The sequence below is a fragment of the Mercenaria mercenaria genome, chromosome 1, assembly GCF_021730395.1.
Source record: "Mercenaria mercenaria strain notata chromosome 1, MADL_Memer_1, whole genome shotgun sequence".
Taxonomy (NCBI): domain Eukaryota; kingdom Metazoa; phylum Mollusca; class Bivalvia; order Venerida; family Veneridae; genus Mercenaria; species Mercenaria mercenaria.
Window position 1 is genome coordinate 61,830,307 of NC_069361.1, and position 22,553 is coordinate 61,852,859.

General features: G+C 37.4%; 1 protein-coding gene across 1 annotated transcript in view; it reads left to right on the forward strand.

Annotated features, from left to right (window-relative positions):
• The window catches only part of LOC123536223 (uncharacterized), a 152,973-nt gene that overhangs the window by 65,216 nt on the left and 65,204 nt on the right, over positions 1–22,553 (forward strand). Inside the window, exons 6-9 of the mRNA XM_053550207.1 lie at positions 12,721–13,863; positions 19,934–20,037; positions 20,929–21,486; positions 21,704–21,882. Coding sequence (XP_053406182.1) covers positions 12,721–13,863; positions 19,934–20,037; positions 20,929–21,486; positions 21,704–21,882 — 1,984 coding nt within the window. The remainder of the gene's footprint in view (positions 1–12,720; positions 13,864–19,933; positions 20,038–20,928; positions 21,487–21,703; positions 21,883–22,553) is intronic.

The window sequence follows — 22,553 nt, forward strand, 5'->3', positions numbered from 1 at the left end:
TGATAACTCAAGAACACTTGGGCCTAGGATCATGAAAGTTGATAGGGAGGTTGGTAATGACCAGCAGATGACCCCTATTGATTTTGAGGTCAGTATGTTAAAGGTCAAGGTCACAGTTACCCTGAACAGTAAAACGGTTTCCGGATGATAACTCAAGAACACTTGGGCCTAGGATCATGAAAGTTGATAGGGAGGTTGGTAATGACCAGCAGATGACCCCTATTGATTTTAAGGTCAGTATATTAAAGGTCAAGGTCACAGTGACCCTGAACAGTAAAACGGTTTCCGAATGATAACTCAAGAACGCTTAGGCCTAGGGTCACGAAAGTTGATAGGGAGGTTGGTAATGACCAGCAGATGACCCCTATTGATTTTGAGGTCAGTATGTCAAAGGTCAAGGTCACAGTGACCAGGAACAGTAAAATGGTTTCCAGGCAATAACTCAAGAATGCTTGGGCCTAGTGTCAGGAAAATTGATAGTTAGGTTGGCCATGATCAGCAGATGACCCCTATTGATTTTGAGGTCATTAGGTCAAAGGTCAAGGTTACATTGGCCAGGAACAGTTAAATGGTTTCTGATCTTCTTGTCCAAAACCATAGGGCCTAGGGCTTTGATATTTGGTATGTAGCAAAATCTAGTGGTCCTCTACCAAGATTGTTCAGATTATTTCCCTGGGGTCAAATATGGCCCCACCCCTAGGGTCACATGGTTTATATAGACTTATATAGGAAAAAACTTTGAAAAACCTCTTGTCCAAAACCACAGGGCCTAGGGCTTTGATATTTTGTATATGACATCATCTAGTGGTCCTCTACTAAGATTATTCAAATTATTCCCCTAGGGTCAAATATGGCTCCGCCGTGGGGGTCACATGATTTACATATACTTATATAGGGAAAAACTTTGAAAATCTTCTTGTCCAAACCACAAAGACTATGGCTTTGGTAATTTGTAATGTAGCATCATTTAATGGTTCTCTACCAAGTTTGTTCAAGTTATCCCTCTCGGGTCAAATATGGCCCCACCCCAGAGGTCATATGGATCATATAGACTTATACAGGGAAAAACTTAGAATCTTCATGTCCATAACTTACATCATTCAAATTTGGACCACATGTATAGTTTTGAGTGGCAAGATGAACCTTGACATGAGTTGACCTTGATCTTGACCTAGTGACCTACTTTCACATTTCTGTACCTACAGCCTTCAAATTTGGATCACATGCATAGGTTTGTGTACTGAAAAGAACTTTGACCTTGTTATTGACCTAGTGACCTACTTTCACATTTTTGAAGGTACAGGCTTCAAATTTGGACCACATGCATAGTTTTTTGTTCCAAAATAAAATTTGACCTTGATTTTGACCTAGTGACCTACTTTCACATTTCTCAAGCTACAGCCTTCAAATTTGAACCACAAGCATAGTTTTGTGTACTGAAATGAACTTTGATCTTGAGATTGACCTAGTGACCTACTTTCAATTTTCTGAAGGTACAGGCTTCAAATTTGGACCACTTGCATAGTTTTGTGTTCGGAAATGGAATTTGTGTTTACAGTGAGCATATAATTTCTGTTCCTTGTGCAATTACTGAATGCATCAAGGGGGGTATTTCGTGTTCGACGAGCTCTTGTTTCAAATTAAAATGGGTATATCTCCGTAACTAATGAAGATACTGATCTGAAATTTCATTTATGTCAACAGATTTATTTGGCAGATCCTTCTTTTGTTCACTTACAATAATTTTTTTTTTAATTACTTTCCTTTTACGTTACTATAAATAGCTTGTATTTAGTAACTTTTTTATTATTGGCCGTAGGGAAAAACCGAGACCACTTTTCTGTGGTATAACGTGGATGGTACCTCCAATTTTTAGGTGTATTTTGACATATCTGTACCTTGTAAGAATGTTTTTTTCTTTTTGGTTAAATTTCTTCCCTTTGTTGTTACTGGCCTTTGGACTTAGATATTTTTTTCTGAGGAACTTCTTGTTCTCAAGTGCAGTGATAACAGGTGAGCGATATAGGGCCATCATGGCCCTCTTGTTAATGTGTACTTTTAGTCAAAGTAGTTAATTCTCATTTCTGTTTATTTCCAGGATACAGCCAACAATAGCTGAAAACAGTGGAAAGCTGGTAGACGTCTTTTCTGTAAATAAAGCACTATTTGTGAGTTACAGTGAAACATCGCTCCCTCGAGCATCGATGACTCGAGCACCCAGGCTCGCTCGAGCAATTCATGTAGTCCCGGTCGATTTCCTTCTATTTTCTATGTGAAATTACCATGGCTGGGTCGAGCATCGATAACTCGATCGCTCGAGCATGACACCTGGTCCCTGTGTATTAATTTACTCTTTGTTGCTTATGGCAAACTCGAGCAAAATTTTTCACACCTTCGGCAGTCAGAATGTATCGGTTATTTTAAAATTTTCTCACGCCGTGAGAATTGCATGGTCTATTCTCCGACTGTCTTAAATGTTTGTTTGTTGGTATATTTGATCTGATAATGAGATTAATTATTGATAAAAGGTGGAAGAAAAATTTTATTGATCCAAATTGTTATCAATTATTACAGTTTTTGCGGGATCGAGAAGATAATTATGAGATCTTAATATTTTATTCAACAATTGTTTGCATGCGAATAAAGGAAATAATACAGCCTTTTATAAAAATGAGACGATAATTATGAAATCTTAATTTGGAGAAGAAAATTGCGAATTCGATTACAGTATTTCAAATAAATAAAATGTCTTAGCTGTTTCTTCATATGTGCCATTTACGATCTATCATAAATAACGTTTGTAATACGTTTTTTAAAAATGTCACGAGTGTGTTATTATTACGCATCACCGTTTCCTCTGCAAATGGTCTCGGTGACAATTGGTAAAACAAACTTCAATTTTTCTTCGTATGTTGGTCAATGTTTGGGTCGCTCGAAACCATGGATAACTCGAGCATTTTGCTCATCCCCTTGCGACCTCGAGCGAGCGGTGTTTCACTGTACTTTTATGTCAAACACATAAAGGTAAGCACATTACATGGTCTTTAAAGTCCATATTTTAATTTTAAAATTCCTTAATTTAGCCCTAAAATGTTCTTAAAATTGTACCAAATTCCTAATTTTAGCCCTATTTTTTTGTACAAATTGCCCTAAAATTAGCCCTAATTTTTTGTCAGGGTATGCTAGACAGCCTGCCTCTACCAAAATTGTTCAAATTATCCCCCTAGGGTCAAATATGGCCCTGCCCCGGGGGTCACATGGTTTATATGGACTTATATAGGGAAAACTTTGAAAATCTTCTTGTCTGAAACCATACAACCTAGGCTTTGATATTTGGTATGATGCATTGTCTAGTAGTCCTCTACCAAAAGTGTTCAAATTATGCCCCTGGGGTTAAAAGAGGCCCCGCCCTGGGGTCACTTAGTTATAATGTGAGTTATATAGGAAAAAATGCTAAAAATCATCTGATCCTATTTCCAAGACTGTTTAATTATAATTACCTGATAACCCCAAGTAATATGTTGTCACTTGACTGTGACCTTGACCTACTGACCTACTTTCTTGTTATTTAAGATACAGCCTTGCAATTTTGATGACGTAAACAGTTTTGCACACCAAGTGTAAAACTGAATTTCATTGACCATGAATGTGACCTACTGACTTTCTTAATATTTTATCATCAGTTTGACATTTGAAACATGTAGCTCATATTACTCAGGTGAGCGATCCATGGTCATCATGACCCTCTTGTTTACCTGTATGTATACAAAAGACTAAAATGTCACTGCTGATTTGTGAGACATGAAAACAGAGATTTGAGTATATATGCAAATGTTGAACCAGTACAAATGTGTAGTACAGATTGGGTGTGTATATCAAGCAGCATCAAAACTAATCTTATTGGGCTAGTGGACTTGCTGTGGCATGTGCGCACTTATTAGTCCCCTACTGGTTGAAAACCAGTTTCGGGGACTATAGGAATGCGCTTTTCCCTTTGTCCGTCATTCCGTCTGTCCATCCGCAATTTTGTGTCCGGTCCATAACTCTGTCATCCATGAAGGGATTTTAATATTTCATGGCACAAAAGTTCCCCATGATGAGACGGCATGTCATGCGCAAAATCGGGACCCCTAGCTTAAAGGTCAAGGTCACAATTTGAGGTCAAAGGTCAACAGGGCTTTTTTCCTGTCCTGTCCAGGGGCCTCCGTGGCCGAGTGGTTAAGGTCGCTGACTTCAAATCACTTGCCCCTCATCGATGTGGGTTCGAGCCTCACTCGGAGCGTTGAATTCTTCATGTGAGGAAGCCATCCAGCTGGCTTATGGAAGGTCGGTGGTTATACCCAGGTGCCTGCTCGTGATGAAATAATGCACAGAGGGGCACCTGGGGTCTTCCTCCACCATCAAAAGCTGGAAAGTCGCCATATGACCTATAATTGTGTCGGTGCAACGTAAAACCCAACTAAAAATTCCTGTCCTGTCTATAACTCTGCCATCCATGTAGGGATTTTAATATTACTTGCACAGATGTACCTCATAATAAGACGATGTGTCTTGCACAAATTTCAAACCCCTAGCTCAAAGGTCAAGGTCACACTTGGCAGTCAAATATTAACATGGCATGAACAGGGTCTGTTTTGTGTCCAGTCCAAAACTCTCTCATTCATAAAGGGATTTTAATATCACTTGTCACAAATGTTCCCCATGATGAGAGGACATGTCATGCGGAAATCCCGGACCCCTGGCCCAAAGGTCAAGGTAACAATTGGAGGTCAAAGGTCAACAGTACATTTTTCCTGTCCGGTCCATAACTGCCATCCATGAAGGTATTTTAATATTACTTGGCACAAACGTTCCCCATGATGACAACAACGTGTTCTGTGCAAAACCCAGAGCTCAAAGGTCAAGGTCACAATTGGAGGTAAAAGGTCAATAGGGTTTTTTTCCTGTCCGGTCCAGAACTCATCCATCAAGGGATTTTAATATTACTTGGCATAAATGTTCCCCATGATGATACGACCTGTCATGTGCATCAACCAGAATCCTAGCTTAAAGGTCAAGGTCACACTTGGAGTTCAAAGGTCAATGGGACATTTTTCCTGTCCAGTGTATAACTTTGTCATGCAGAACAGGATTTGAATATTACTTTGAACAAATGTTCACCTCTATGAGATGGAGAGGTGTGCACAAGAACCTGGTCTCTAGGTCGATGGTCAAGGTCACACATAGAGGCCAAAGGTCAGATACAAGAATTACTTTTGTCTGGAACATTTCTTCTTCATGCATGGAGGGATTTTGATGTTACTTGGCATAAATGTTCGCTACCATGAGGCACCCTTGTTTTTAGACTTATGTCCCTTTGTTTTTACCATAAATAGCTTATATTGTAACTTACTTATTACAGGCTGTAGAGAAAAAGCAAGACCAGTTTTCTGTGGTACAACATGCATGTTACATCCAATTTTTAGGTGTATTTTGACCTATCTCTACCTGGTAAAGAGTTTTCTGTGGACTTATATAGAATTTTTTTTTGGCTTGTGAACACTATAGAGATCACATTTTGCAATCAGCTTTAATAAAACTTGCACACAACTTGTATTGGCATAATATCTTTGTTCCTTTCGAAAACTGGCCAGATGCAGTCATTGGTTCCAGAGTTATGGCCCCTTAAAGGGCCAGAATTTGCTATTTTTGGCTTTTGAACACGATAGAGACAACATTTTGCAATCAACTTTAATCAAACTTGCACACAACTTGTATTGGCATAATATCTCGATTCCTTTCAAAAACTGGCCAGATTTCATCATTGGTTGCAGAGTTATGGCCCCTTAAAGGGCCAAAGTTTGCTTTTGGATGTTTGCTTCTGTGATCGCGCAGCGTCCGTCATCCGTCTGTACGTAAACTTTTGCTTGTGACCACTCTAGAGGTCACATTTTTCATGGGATCTTTATGAAAGTTGGTCAGAATGTTCATCTTGATGATATCTAGGTCAAGTTTGAAACTGGGTTACGTATGGTCCAAAACTAGGTCAGTAGGTCTAAAAATATAAAAACTTTGTGACCTCTCTAGAGGCCATATTTTTCATGAGATCTTCATGAAAATTGGTGAGAATGTTCACCTTGATGATATCTAGGTCAAGTTTAAAACTGGGTCACGTGCCTTCAAAAACTAGGTCATTAGGTCAAATAATAGAAAAACCTTGTGACCTCTCTAGAGGCCATATTTTTCAATGGATCTTGATGAAAATTAGTCAGAATTTTTATCTTGATGATATCTAGATTAAGTTCAAAACTGGGTCACATGAGCTCAAAAACTAGGTCACTATGCCAAATAATAGAAAAGACAGGCTTTCAAGTAGTCCTACTTTTTCTACTTTCCCTACTTTTTAGGTCTGTTCCTACTTTTTTCCTACTTTTTTTGAAAAAACTCCCTACTATTCCTACTTTTGTATCTAAAGAAGAAAAAATATGTTAACAAATGTTGTTAGTCTATTTGTATAATGAATTTTGTTACATAATATAAGGACTGATGGTGTACTGGTGGGGCTCTAGAGACCTTTGATATGCTGCTGATGACCTCTTCATTATGTGAGTTGAATACTGACCTTGATATTTGAGCATAAGAGGTTGCAGGTAGCTATGTACAATGGGACCTCAAAGCATCATGAAAATAGAAAAACTTTATATATTGTGCTGCTGTGTAATTGTGAGTAAATGTACAAGAATCAGGCCCAGATCCAGGGCTGGAAAAAGAGTGCCAATGCCCCAACCCCTCCCCAGTTTGCTGAGAAGTGACCTATACTAATCAAGGTTGCACCAAACTATTTTGGCCAAGGATTAATATTTTCTCAAGACACAAAAGTGCACAAGAAGCCTCCATTTCATACCTATATTTCAAAATTTTCCAGGGGGAGAACACTGGCCCCCCCAAAAATTAGGAAAATACCCCTCCAAGTACCTCAAAATTAAGACCAAAAAATGCAACAGAGCTCATCATTTTGTACTTGTATTTCAAAACTGTCCAGGGGAGAGCACCCTGACCCCCCTAAAATGACTGGGATACCTCCTCCTATACCTAGAAATTAAGACCAAGGACTGCACTCAGAGCTCACCATTTATACCTGTATTGCAAAATTTTCCAATGGAAGAGCCCTCCGACGCTCCTAGAATGACTGGGATACTTCCTCCCATACCTCAAAATTTAGACCCAAAACTACACCTAGAGCCCACCATTTCATACCTGTGTTTAAAAAATTTCCAGGATGACAGCCCCCTGACCCCCCTAAATTAACTGGTATACCTCTTATATATATAGTATATACTTAAAATGTTAAACCAAAAATGCACCAGAGCCCACCATTTCATACCTGTATTTCAAAATTGTCCAATGGGAGAGCCCTCTGACACTCCTAGAATGACTGGGATACCTCCTCCCATACCTCAAAATTTAGACCAAAAACTGCACCCAGAGCCCACCATTTCATACCTGTGTTTAAAACTTTTCCAGGATGACAGCCCCCTGACCCCCCTAAAATAACTGAGATACCTCTTCCCATACCTAAAAATTAAGACCAAAAAATGCACCCAGAGCCCACCATTTTATACCTGTATTGCAACATTTTACTTAAAATGCCGTGGATACCTCCGCCCATACCTCAAAATTTAAAAAAAAAAATGCACCAAAGCCCCACCATTTCATACCTGTATTTCAATATTTTCCAGGGGGACAGCACCCTGATCCGCCATCCTCACCCCTAAAAGGAGGGGAGTATCCCTCCAATAATTCAGGACTTAGACATTATATAAAAAACATTGAGGGAGAGACCCACTCAACCCTGGACAGAGGCCCCCCTCCAAAACCTACCCCCTCTTGGCGCTATGCACTTCGCCGGTGAGGTGCGCCAGTGATACTTTTGTTCTGAAACAGGTGAGTTTGTTCTCTAAGTTTCTACTATTTATCATCAGATTCCTACCTTTTTCCTACTTTTCTCCTACTTTTTTATATCAGAGGCTCCTACTTTTCTCCCACTTTTTCATCAAAGGTCACTTGAAAGCCTTAAAAAACTACGTCATACTCAGTTCAAAACTGGGTCATGTGGGGACAGGTGAGCAATTCAGGACCATCATGGTCCTCTTGTTTTGGATTGTGAACACGATAGAGACAACATTTTGCAATCTACTTTAATCAAACTTGCACACTACTTGTATTGGCATAATATCTCGATTCCTTTCGAAAACTGGCCAGATTTCATCATAGGTTGCAGAGTTATGGCTCCTTAAAGGGCCAAAATTTGCTTTTTCTGGCTTGTGAACTTGATAGAGACAACATTTTGCAATCAGCTTTAATCAAACTTGCACACAACTTGTATTGGCATAAAATCTCGCTTCCTTTCGAAAACTGGCCAGATCCCATCATGGGTTCCAGAGTTATGGCCCCTTAAAGGGCCAATATTTGCTAATTTGGCTTTTGCAGTCATATAGAGACTTCATTTATGATTTGATTTGATACAAACTGGCAAAATATCTTCAGCAACAATAAATCTTGGATTCCATGATGAATCTGTCAGATCCAATCATAGGTTCCGGAGTTACGGCCCCTGAAAAAAGACCAGAATTTGGTAAAATTTACCTTGTGAAGACGATAGAAGTGACATTTTATATTTGATTTTAACTACATTTACACACAACTTAAGTCACAATAAGATCTCAGTTCCTTTCGAAAACCTGCTAGATTCCATCATTGGTTCCAGAGTTAATGCCCCTGAAAGGGGCAAAATTTTCTACTTTGACCCTTTCAGCCATATAGAGGTTTCATTTTTGCTTTGATTTGATAAAACTTGCACAGAATGATTATCCTGATGATCTCTAGGCCTGGATCAAAACTGGGTCATGTTGGGTCAAAAACTAGGTCATCAGGTCAAATCAAAGGAAAGCTTGTTAACAAGCTTGAGGCCTCATTTACGAGCCTATCTTCATGAAACTGAGTCAGAATGTTTATCTTGATGATTTCTAGGCCAAGTTTGAAACTGGGTCATATGGGCTCAGAAGCTAGGTCATCAAGTCAAATCAATGGAAAAACTTGTTAACACACTTTAGGCCACATTTATGACCCTATCTTCTTGAAACTTGGTCAGAATATTTATCTTGATGATTCCTAGGCCAAGTTTGAAACTGGGTCATATGGGCTCAGAAGCTAGGTCATCAAGTCAAATCAACGGAAAAACTTGTTAACACACTTTAGGCCACATTTATGACCCTATCTTCTTGAAACTTGGTCAGAATATTTATCTTGATGATTCCTAGGCCAAGTTTGAAACTGGGTCATATGGCCTGGCCATGGTCAAAAACTAGGTCACCCAGTCAAATCAAAGGAAAAGCTTGTTAACACTCTTGTTCATTTCATGTGCATGAAACTTGGTCAGAATGTTTGTCTGCATGAAATATCATATGAATTTTTATCCAGTTCATGTGGAGTCAAAAACTAGGTCACCAGGTCAAATCAAAGTATAAGCTTGTTTACACCCCAGGGGACACATTTTTGTTTCTATCTTCATAAATTTTGGTCAGAATGTTATCATGAAGTCTTGGACGATTTCAAATCTGGTTCACGTGGTGTCAGAAACTAGGTCACTAGGTCAAATCTTAGGAAAAGCTTGTATACACTCTAGAGGCCACTTTTTTGTTCCAATCTTCCCGAAACTTTGTCAGAATGTTTGTTTTCATGAAATTTTAGACAAGTTCGAATATGGGGTAAAAAAGGTTGGTCACTAGGTCAAATCAAAGAAAATGCTTGTTTACACTCAAGAGGCCACATTTTTGGTCCAATCTTAATGAAAATTGGTCAGAATATTCGTCTCCATGAAATCACCGGGTAAAACTAGTTTACACTGTTATGGTGTGTTACTCAGGTGAGCGACTTAGGGCAATCTTGGCCCTCTTGTTTTACTATAAATAACTTGTATGATACCTTTTTGATAATCAGTCAAAAAATATATGAACACCACTATAGGGATTTTATATATACAAATTTTAATCCAAGTGTTTTGTTATAACATATTGTATATATAGTACAATATTGTTTATACAGCATTGATTGATCAGTTCATTATGTTATACTGCAGTAGAGAAAATTAGGTGCCTTCCAGTAGGGGACTTTGTATTGCATGGCAATACTTCATTCACTTGTTCATACTGCTAGGTGCTTTGTAGTAATTGGTGTGGTATATTGTGTTGTATAAATTCTCATATAATAATTTATAATACAAACTTTTATCGTAGCAGGTCTCATGTATGGGAAAATCAACAGTTCTGAGTTTAATAATATCCCTTAATGCACACTAACTCTATATCCTCGGATTCAGTTAACTTTCAGAGAGAGAAAATGTAGGTTAACTGGTCCCAATCAGTTAAAAAGACTAAAGTGTCACTGCTGATTTGTGAGACATGAAAACAGATTTGAGTATGTATGCAAATGTTGAACCAGTACAGATGTGTAGTACAGCTCAAAAACGCTTTAATGGCTGATCTTTTTTGTCATCCCTTTGAACTCTGTCGCAACTTTTATTAACCAGCATACAGGGGTTCCACTAGACCCGAAAACCCAAGAGTCCCAGGACCCTTGGGCCCAAATTTTGAAGGGTCCTTTTCCAAAATACAGGAGTCCTGTCCCAACACATCAATATAATTTACTATATTTTTTATTCAGTAATACATACGTAGATCTTTACCTAAGAAAACAATAAACCCAAGATCATGTTACAGCATAATAAAAATGTCAGTCTCAGGTCATATAGTCTCATATTGTAAACTAATATTTATCAAAATTCATGTTATTTTAATTAGGTTTTTCTTCAATATTTCATTTCATTTTTAATAACAGAACAGTGCTATAACATTCTAGAAAAATGTATCCAAAATGTACTATCCGAATACTGTTACACTTTCAGAATGTCATCAGAAAGTAGTTTTTGCTCAGTTTATTTGGCAAACAAAGCTAAATCAGCAATAGTTCCTCAAATAATGATGCTACTTATCATAAAAAACTGCATTGAAAGTCAGGTTTTTTTTTTAGGAATTTTGGAAATATGCATATGACATCGGGAGTAATTAGACCCGTGAACGGACATTCTAAACTTATTTTTGCTTTCGAAATTCATCAAAATTTGTGAAGTTTCTTGTTGAAATTACGATATGGTCACTAAACAATGGTCTAATTTAAAGTTGGCATGAAAAAATCTTGCAGGGCACTTTTCACATGCTTGTTAATCAGCAGCTTACGATAATTTAATAATTGGCGCCTTTTTTGACAGCACACAGGATTCGCTTTATCAATTAATTTCAATACTTCATTCATTTCTTGTTACCTATGTGCACTCGCCGAGACGTAACTTGCTGATAAAAAATCAGCGAGACATGTCTACAGGAGAAAGGGCGGGATTTAGCAGAGATCAAAGGAAGGAGAGCATGACCGCGAGTGTTTATTTTGAATACACGTGTCTATCGTGGAATACTTTTACTGAAGGAAATTAATGATAAGAGAAAGGATTATCAAAGGAAAATGCCCCCGGGTCCCGAAGGACGCACAGGCAAGTATTCTGCCGGGTCCTTTGAGCGTCTTTTGAAAATCTCCCGGGGTCCCGGGTCAAATGGAACCCCTGAGCATATACTCATTGGACTTGCCTGTGTGTTGGTGTCGGCGTCAGCGTCTGCATCGGCATCGGCGTCCTGATTTGGTTAAGTTTTTATATGTAAGCTGATATCTCAGTAACCACTTGTGGGAATGGATTGAAACTTCACACACTTATAGTATCTCGGCCAAGTATGATAACCACCTAAATCGCCCTAGGCACTCCTGGATTATTTGGATTATGCCCCTTGAATTAGGCCAAGTTCGATGACGGGCGTATTTTGTGACAGTCTGGCACTCCTGTTTAAATTTTTTTTCCAAACTTTCCATAAATATTTATCAACATGTGAAGTTGTAACCCCACTTTATCATAAAATAATACAAAATTAATGAGTATTCATTGTTCCGCCTACTATGGATTTCCCACATTCAGGGAGGCAGAGCAACTGCCAAAACAGGGACTGCATACAAGAAATGATGTGTCTATATTATGAACGGACCAAGTATATAAATATCAAAGTCTTCAAGCTGGTTATTGGCAAAATAATTGTTTACCTTAAATAGCTCTGAAACCAATTGAGATATTTTATTGGAATCTTAAATTAACCAGTTGATTCATGAAGAAGTTGAAATAACAAGTCCCATAACTCCGACTGCTTTTTAGTACAAAATAATCTCCCTTTGAAGCACACTTTCTGTTGCAGCTCCAGAGGACTGTACACTGTTTGAAGAACAGTTCTTGTTTCAGATCCAGATGATTGTCCACTTTGTTTGAAAAACTGTTGGGCGAGTCTCAGGTCAAGTTTCAGGTTTATGTTTTGGGTTGAAATGACCATACACTATGTTCGCTGTACCATTTCTGTTTCAGGCCCAGATGACCATAAACTATGTTCGCTGTACCATTTCTGTTTCAGGCCCAGATGACCATACACTATGTTCGCTGTACCATTTCTGTTTCAGGCCCAGATGACCATACACTATGTTCGCTGTACCATTTCTGTTTCAGGCCCAGATGACCATACACTATGTTCGCTGTACCATTTCTGTTTCAGGCCCAGATGACCATACACTATGTTCGCTGTACCATTTCTGTTTCAGGCCCAGATGACCATACACTATGTTTAAAGCACAGTTTTTGTTTCCACACAAAATATGAACTTACTCCACCATTTCCTGTGTTCACCCCACGAGTCCAACTAAAATGTGACGGCCAGGTCATTCTCAATACAGGGGATTCAATTGTTGCCCTTCACATTGACTTGGATGGAATTCAGTCCAAATTGAAGGGACCAGTTATTGACAATTCATCAATATCTAAAGTGAAAGAAAATCTATGTAATGAAAAGAGTAAGGACCTGGTATGTACTTCTCCTGAGGCAAATAAAGAATTTAGTTGGAACACTGGTGCTTTTTATACGCCTGTGCCTTTGTGTAATGATGTCAGTGCTCAAGACAATCAAACAAATGGGACAAATGTGAAAAATGACCCTGGTGATACTTTTGGGGAAACGGTCCTTGGAGGATGCCGAGAATCTCAGAAGGAAAATACATCAGGTGGCAAGCAAGATTTGACTGGTAGGGTTGATCGTATCAGATGCCCCAAGTCTCCAAAAAATACAATATCTCAGAATCAAAAAAGCCCTATTCATTCAGGTGACAAATGGTTTGAGTGTCAAAGTCTCCTTGTACCTACCTCTCCATCACAGAACATCGCAGCACAATCAACAAGTCGGCGTGTCCGCACAGGTTGTAGTACTACTGACATACATACAACAAAAGATTTGTATAACTTTGACTCAGATGATAGTGAAGATAACAGTTATAGTTTCATGTGTCCTAGTGTGCCAAAAGTATCTCTGAAAACAAAGTCTTCTAGTGGGGCTGAATTATTATCCCATCCACATAATCATGTGATATCCCCAGGTGTTCATGTACAACGGCAGCTTGCCTTCAGTGGCAGCAAAGCTAGTCCATTACTCAATAATAGCCAAGCACTCAACTGTCCTGCCATTAGTGAAAGCCCAAGGCAAACTTTAGAATATGTTTTGGCAGCTCGTGGAATTCAAGGACTCCAAAGATCTTTTTTCTCCCCAAGCAACAGTGAAAACAGTTTTGGAGGTACCAGTAGTAGTGCAGACAGTGTAATAGTACAAGTGAATGATGCAAGAACAGTTACTCATTCATGGAGAAAGTTTTCCTATCATGGGGATACAGCAGTTGACTCAACATTGGTTATAGAAGGTGAGATGAATAGGTTATCAGATAATTCATGATTGTAATAGCCAGATAGTGTTTTCTAAGATAATGGTTTTAGACTGATTATAACTACATACTGTGAAATCATTTAATTTCGTGGGCACGAAATTTCATGGTTTTGGCCTAAACGGTTGTTTCATTGGGATGTAAATTTGTGGATATTCAATATTTGAAAAAAAAAAATAAATAATTTCCACAGGAATAGATCTAGTATATCATTTTGTTCTTACATGTGAAACCTATATGTGTCAGACAGCGCTACCATGGTTACCAAATTTCCAATCTACGCTGCCGTTCAGTACGTCCGCATGCACACAACTACGGACCAGATCGGATAGTTATGGTGTCTTTTTTGGCCACATAGAGTACAATTTACATAATATTGGGCACAATTTGTTCGTTGGGACTTAATTTCGTGGTTGGGCTGAACCACAAAATTCACGAAAATTAATCCCCCTGGAATAATAATGATTTCATAGTATATCTTTACCAGAGTTCCAGAAATATATCAGACTGCCTAGCATGTCAGGTAAAATTTTAGAAAGTCTTGGAAAAGAAAAAAAAATGTTTTAGTCAGGTACAGACTGGCTGTCTTTTGTGAACTTTGCTTTACTGTATAGTCCCAATAATACATAATAAATAATCACTTTCCATCATTTATAATATGAAAAAGCTCTTATGCTACCAGATTGGTAATTGATGACCCTGACCTCCAGGACCTCTAGTGTCATAAAGGATTTTGCTTTAAATTACTTTTGCTATACTTAATGGAATTCAATCAAATTTTAACTCGCCTGAGATCAATATGAGATTTTCCCCATCACCAAGTTTCTTGAGTCTGTCAGATGTATGTCAACAGTTGCTTCAGACAACATCTCCTCCAACACAACTAGGCCAGATTCACCAGAACTTTACAGGAATGTAGGTCTGGGCCAATAAGGTTTACCATGCACCCCCTAGACAGTTTTTTAGCTCGACTATTCGAAGAATAAGTAGAGCTATCCTACTCACCACGGCGTCGGCGTCACACCCTGGTTAAGTTTTTCGTACCAGTCCACATTTTGACAAAGTTTTTTGAGATAAAGCTTTGAAACTTTCAACACTTGTTTACCATCACCATGTCCAGTTATAGGCAAGAGTACATAACTCTGTCAAGCATTTTGACTGAATTATGGCCCCTTTTGACTTAGAAATCTTGGTAAGTTTTTAGTACCAGTTCATATTTTGACAAAGTCTTTTGAGATAAAGCTTTGAAACTTTCAACACTTGTTTACCATCAGCAAGAGTACATAACTCCTCAAGCATTTTGGTTGAATTATTGCCCCTTTTTGACTTAGAAATCTTGGTTAAGTTTTTCGTACCAGTCTACATTTTGACAAAGTCTTTTGAGATAAAGCTTTGAAACTTTCAACACTTGTTTACCATCACCATGTCCAGTTGTAGGCAAGAGTAAATAACTCCATCAAGCATTTTGGCTGAATTATGGCCCCTTCTGACTTAGAAATCTTGGTTAAGTTTTTCGTACCAGTTTATATTTTGTGTAAAGTGTTTGACATATGGCTTTGAAACTTTTATATCTTGTTCAGTATTAAAGTCTCTATCAATAGGCAAGAGTACATAACTCTGTCATCTTTTTTGGCTGAATTATGGCCCTTTTTGAACTTGGAAATTGGTTCTGTTTTCGTATATGTCCATGTTTTGTCAAGACTATTTGACATATGGCTTTTAAACTTTAAACGCTTGTTTATCAATATGATTTCCATCTGTAGGCAAGAGTACATAACTCTGACAACTATTTTGGCTGAATTATGGCCCTTTTTGGACTTTGAAATTTTTGTCAAAACTATTTGAACTGTGGCTTTGAAACTTTTAACACTAGTATATTAACATGATTTCCATCTGTAGGCGAGTGTACATAACTCTGTCAACTATTTTGACTGAATTATGACCCTTTTTGGACTTGGAAATTAGTTAAATTTTTTATACAAGTCCATATTTTGCCTAACATATAACTTAACATGTTTGCCATCATGGTCACACATTGCCATTTAGTGAAAGACTAATCGAAATCCACAAATACAGGAACATTTTTTGTTTAATCCATTTTTTAGCTCGACTATTCGAAGAATAAGTAGAGCTATCCTACTCACCACGGCGTCGGCGTCGGCGTCGGCGTCACACCTTGGGTTAAGTTTTTCGTACCAGTCCACATTTTGACAAAGTCTTTTGAGATAAAGCTTTGAAACTTTCAACACTTGTTTACCATCATCATGGCCAGTTATAGGCAAGAGCACATAACTCCATCAAGGATTTTGGCTGAATTATGGCCCCTTTTGACTTAGAAATCATGGTTAAGTTTTTTGTACCAGTTCATATTTTGACAAAGTCTTTTGAGATAAAGCTTTGAAACTTTCAACACTTGTTTACCATCACCATGTCCAGTTATAGGCAAGAGCACATAACTCCATCAAGGATTTTGGCTGAATTATGGCCCTTTTTGACTTAGAAATCTGGGTTAATATTTCGTACCAGTCCACATCTTGACAAAGTCTTTTGAGATAAAGCTTTGAAACTTTCAACACTTGTTCACCATCACCATGTCCAGTTATAGGCAAGAGCACATAATTCCATCAAGGATTTTGACTGAATTATGGCCCTTTTTGACTTAGAAATCATGGTTAAGTTTTTCGTACCAGTTCATATTTTGACAAAGTCTTTTGAGATAAAGCTTTGAAACTTTCAACACTTGGTTACCATCACCATGTCCAGTTATAGGCAAGAGTACATAACTCCATCAAGGATTTTGGCTGAATTATGGCCCTTTTTGACTTAGAAATCTGGGTTAATATTTCGTACCAGTTCATATTTTGACAAAGTCTTTTGAGATAAAGCTTTGAAACTTTCAACATCTGTTAACCATCACCATGTCCAGTTATAGGCAAGAGTACATAACTCCATCAAGGATTTTGGCTGAATTATGGCCCTTTTTGACTGAGAAATCTTGGTTAAGTTTTTCGTACCAGTTCATATTTTTTGTAAAGTGTTTGACATATGGCTTTGAAACTTTTATCACTTGTTTAGTATAATAGTCTCTATCTGTAGGAAAGAGAACATAACTCTGTCATCTATTTTGGCTGAATTATGGCCCATTTTGGACTTTGAAATTGGTTCTGTTTCCATACAAGTCCATGTTTTGTCAAAACTATTTGACATATGGCTTTTAAACTTTGAACACTTGTTTATCATTATGATTTCCATCTGTAGGCAAGAGTACATAACTATTTTGAATGAATTATGGCCCTTTTTAGCTCATCTGATTTTTTGAAAAAAAATGATGAGTTATTGTCATCACTTGAGCGGTTGTCGGCGTCGGCGTCGGCGTTGCCTGGTTAAGTTTTATGTTTAGGTCAGTTTTTCTCCTAAACTATCAAAGCTATTGCTTTGAAACTTGGAATACTTGTTCACCATCATAAGCTGACCCAGTATAGCAAGAAGCATAACTCCATCTTGCTTTTTGCAAGATTTATGGCCCCTTTTGTACTTAGAAAATATCAGATTTCTTGGTTAAGTTTTATGTTTAGGTCAACTTTTCTCCTAAACTATCAAAGCTATTGCTTTGAAACTTGGATACTTGTTTACCATCATAAGCAGACCATGTACATCAAGAAACATAACTCCATCTTGCTTTTTGCAAGAATTATTGCCCCTTTTGGACTTAGAAAATCAGTTTTCTTGGTTAAGTTTTATGTTTAGGTCAGCTTTTATCCTAAACTATCAAAGCTTTTGCTTTAAAACTTGCAACACTTGTTCACCATCATAAGCTGACCTGTACATCAAGAAACATAACTCCATCCTGCTTTTTGCAAGATTTATGGCCCTTTTGGACTTAGAAAATATCAGATTTCTTGGTTAAGTTTTATGTTTAGGTGAACTTTTTCTCTTAAACTATCAAAGCTATTGCTTTGAAACTTGCAACACTTGTTCACCATCATAAGCTGACCCTGTACAGCAAGCAACATAACTCCATCCTGCTTTTTGCAATAATTATTGCCCCTTTTGGACTTAGAAAATCATTTTCTTGGTTGAGTATTATGTTTAAGTATACTTTTCTCATAAACTATCAAAGCTATTGCTTTAAAACTTGCAACAGTTTTTCACCATCATAAGTGGACACTGTACATCAAGAAACATAACTCTATCCTGCTTTTTGCAAGAATGATGGCCCTTTTTAGACTTAGAAAATCATGGGTAGGACAATATTTCTATTATACAAAAAAAATCAGATGAGCGTCAGCACCCGCAAGGCAGTGCTCTTGTTGGACTTTGAAATTGGCTCATATATTGCCATTTAGTGCAAGACTTATCGAAATCAAAGTAATACAGGAACATTGTTTGTCTAATCTATTTATTTCTTTTGTCTGAATATCCGTGGAAATATTTTGACACCATTCTTCAATCAATTCTTCGAATAGTCGAGCGCGCTGTCATCAGACAGCTCTTGTTTCTTTTGTCTGAAAATCTATGGAAATATTTTGACCCCATTCTTCAATCAATTCTTCGAATAGTCGAGCGCGTCATAGGTACCAACTGTCTGAAAATAAAATAAAAAATGTTCATAAAAACTTACATCATGTGACCGCTCTATGTCCGTCGTGCATCGTCCGTCCGTCAACATTTTCTTAAAGAATCATTCTTGAAAACCACTGGGCAGAATTACACCAAACTTCACAGGAATGATCCTTGGATGGTCCCCTTTCAAAATTGTTCAAAAAATTGAATTCCGTGCAGAACTCTGGTTGCCATGGCAACCAAAAGGAAAAACTTAAAAGAATTTCTTGTCCAAAATCGCAAAACCTAGAGCCTTGATATTTGGCATGTGACATCATCTAATGGTCCTCTATGAAGGTTGTTCAAATTATGTCACTGGGGGTGAAAAGAGGCCCCACCCAAGGGGTCCCAAGTTTTGTATAGACTTATATAGGGAAAAGCTTTAAAAATCATCTTGTCTAAAACCACAAGACCTAGGCCTTTGATATTTGGTATGTAGCATTGCCTTGTGGTCCTCTACCAAAATTGTTCAAATTATTACCCATGGGTGAAAAGGACCTGCCCTGGGTGGTCTCAAGTTTTAATATAGGAAAAAAACTTTAAAAATCCTCTTGCCTGAAACTGTAAGGCATAGGCTTTTGATATTTGGTATGTTGCCTTGCCTAGTGTTCCTCTACCAAAATTGTTCATATTATGCCCCTGGGATGAAAAGAGGCCCTGCCCTGGGAGTCCCAAGTTTAACATAGACTTATATAGGAAAAAAAAAATTCTTCTTGTCCTAAAGTTCAAGGCCTAGGCCTTTGATATTTGGTGTGTAGCATTGCATAGTGGATCTCTTACAAGATTGTTCAAATTATACGCCTGGGGTGAAAAGAGGCCCCGCCCTGACCTACTTGTTTTTTTAAGATACAGCCTTGAAATTCGAATGACATACAGTTTTACAAACAATTCTTAAAACTGACTCTCAGTGACCATGAATATGACCTACTGACCTACTTTCTTTATATTTTAGCATCAGTTTGCCATTTGAAACATGTGGCTCATATTACTCAGGTGAGCGATCCATGGTCATCATGACCCTCTTGTTAACATATAAGATTTCAGTGTTTCTTTGGCAACCAGTTATTATATATAAAACCACCATGTAGAAGATAATCCATCATATCTTGGTCAGTTGTAATAAAAAAAAATAACATTGGTACCAAAATAGAGCTTAGACACTTGCCTTTATTATATGCCTGTTTTTGAGCTACACTTAACAGTGTTAATAAGAGTGTGCATACAGTATTTTTCCTTAGCTTTTATCCTCTACGTTGAACACATGACACAAATATGAGACAACTTTAACCCATGCATTTTTAGATCAAATAGCCAGTTTATTTAAGGTTATGCAGATTATTTCCCAGTAGTGTAGTGTCAAGGATAAAGAGCAGTCATCTTTTTGTGTTGCTGAACAAATATTGAAATTTGATTATCAGGTACTTTACTCATTAACAAACATTTTCAGATGACTTCGACCTGACCTACAGGAGTGTGTTGCCAGCAGAGATAAGAGGGACCAAGAATCGACAATTGGCACTTAGTCTTGACCCTTCTAATTACGGAAATAAGGTTTGAAGTCATTCTAAGAATATTTTTTGTGCCCCAAAAATTTTCTGGGGGTCACTTGGAGTTGCCCTTGTCTTTCCATCTGTCAGTCCATCCGTTGTTCTGTCTGAAATTGGTATCGTCCATATGTACTCGATTTGGGATTTCACTAAACCAGACCAGATTTATGGTATTTGACTTAGTGAAAAATACATATATCTTAACAAGAAAAAATAACAGAACAGGTTCTGTTATTATGGACGATGTCTAAGAATAAGCTTAAGATCTGCTATTTTTTCTGCTAATTAAACAATAAATTTGCAGTGCACTAAAATACCACTGTATAGAGACACAGTGTATTTCCAATTAAATGAAAACAGTACATTGTATTTTTTGGTGAAATTTGATATATATAATCATTAATAACATGAGGATTCTACAAACAAACCAAGTTTGGTGTGATTCCGATTTGTAGTTTCCAAACAGTGGATGTTTAAGTGAAAATATGTAACAGTTATTGTGGAAATAAAGTATGAGAATAAAGTCTTTTATCCTGTAACTTGTATCAATTTCGATCCGATAATAGGGTGCCATATATTTTTATTGATCTACGGTACTTGATCACATGATCTTGATCTACGTCAGTTGGTCACATGACTAGCCGGACTTCTTTTGTCAAGCGTCGCAAAGTTCCAGAATTTGCGGCGTTCAAAACACATATTATCATGTTTTAAATGTATTTTATTACAGATTCCACTTTTGGATGAAAAAAAAAATGAAATAAAATTGTGTTTATCTGATTTTTGTTCTGTTTTCTTATGTCAATTCTCAATAATTTCAATCATTATACATTTTGACCCGAAGCAAGCGCCTGTAGTATATGAGCAACTAGTAGTAAACAATAACAAACAATAGTGTCGGCTGTCAATTCATACTGGAGAGATGTCCCTGGATTTAAGTCAGGGGACATTTGACCTGATTTGGGAAGATCTGTACTCGGCTCACATTGCAAATATGCACAACACTGTGCCTGAAAACAAAACAACCACAGTTGTAGCAGAAATGACCAATGCTGACTTTATGAATGTGCATGGTTTTGATATTGATATGTTGTTCAATGACATGAATGAGAATGAAACAAATGAAATACACAATTCTCCAAATGATATTCCCAGTACTTCCCAACATTTAGAAATACCAGTTGAATCAGTTGCTCAAGAAATTCCTACTGATACTAATACTAACAGCCAAAATACTAACACGCTTGTTCAGGAATTATCCCAAAACAACTTGATCACTATTGACACTAACCAGGAAAACCACTCTTACATGATAACTGAAGAACCTACAGCAATTATTGAGACAGAACCCTCAACTAAACAAGCAGAATTCAGGGATATCTCATCTGATGATGTAAGGAAATTAATAGAAAATGAAGAAAACAAGAACACCCTGAAAAAGACTCTGGCAGATGTAACAAAATTTCAAAGATTTTAGCCACCAAAGGGGAAAATAAGGACATTACAGAAATTGAACCAGATGTGTTAGACGAATATTTGGCAAATTTTATTCTGTCAGTAAGGAAGCCCACTGGCGAGGAATATGAGCCATGCACCATTCGAAACATGGTTTCAAGCATTGACCGAAAATTAAGACGGCAAAAATACCCGAGCAGACAAATGCCTTTCAGTTAACTAGAGATGCAGTGCATGCTAAACAAAAGTCACTAAAGCGCCTTGGGAAAGGAAATAAGCCAATGAAATCCAGTCCAATTTCTGACCATGAGATTGACCTGTTGTATCAAAAAGAAATCCTTGGTGGGAAGAATGCAAATGCTCTTTTTAGTAAACACAGTCTGGATGAACAACTGTATCCTGTTTGGCTTAAGAGGAACCAAGGAAAATTATGACTTGAGGTATAAATAACCTAATACTAAATAAATACAATGATTTTTAATACTAAATTTAAAGTTTACAGACAAATCTTTGTGGATCAATGACAAAATGCTCCCACTGAGATTTGAACTCAGAATTCCTCTTAGTCAAGTATATAAAGCTTCACCAGAGGCGTTTTACCAATTGAACTACAGGAGCATTTTGTACTAACTACAAAGTTGTCAATTACCGAATAATGATAAAAAAGTAGCATTATGCATTTTCAGACATTTAATAATTATTACGGGAAAAGAAGAAACTGAAATTCAATGTATAATTATATTTTATAAATTATTATTAGTACACAACTCGATCAATGAAATATATTCAACATTATCATGTCACTAGCGGGCTGATGTGATTTTGTGTTAGCAAAACATTTAAATTAAAAAATTTGACTACATAAAAAAAAAGGTGCATAGGAAATCGGGTTTCTTTTTACTAAGGAAAGGGGCCTAGGCCTGTGATTTGAAGAAAAAATAGCTCCATATTTGTGCAAAGGGGAATAAAAAACCGGATGTAAAGTCATTTTTTTTCTGGACATTTTTCCCCTAAGAATCTACCTCCAGTAAAAGGAGGTACGGTAATCTCCAAGCAAAACAGTTA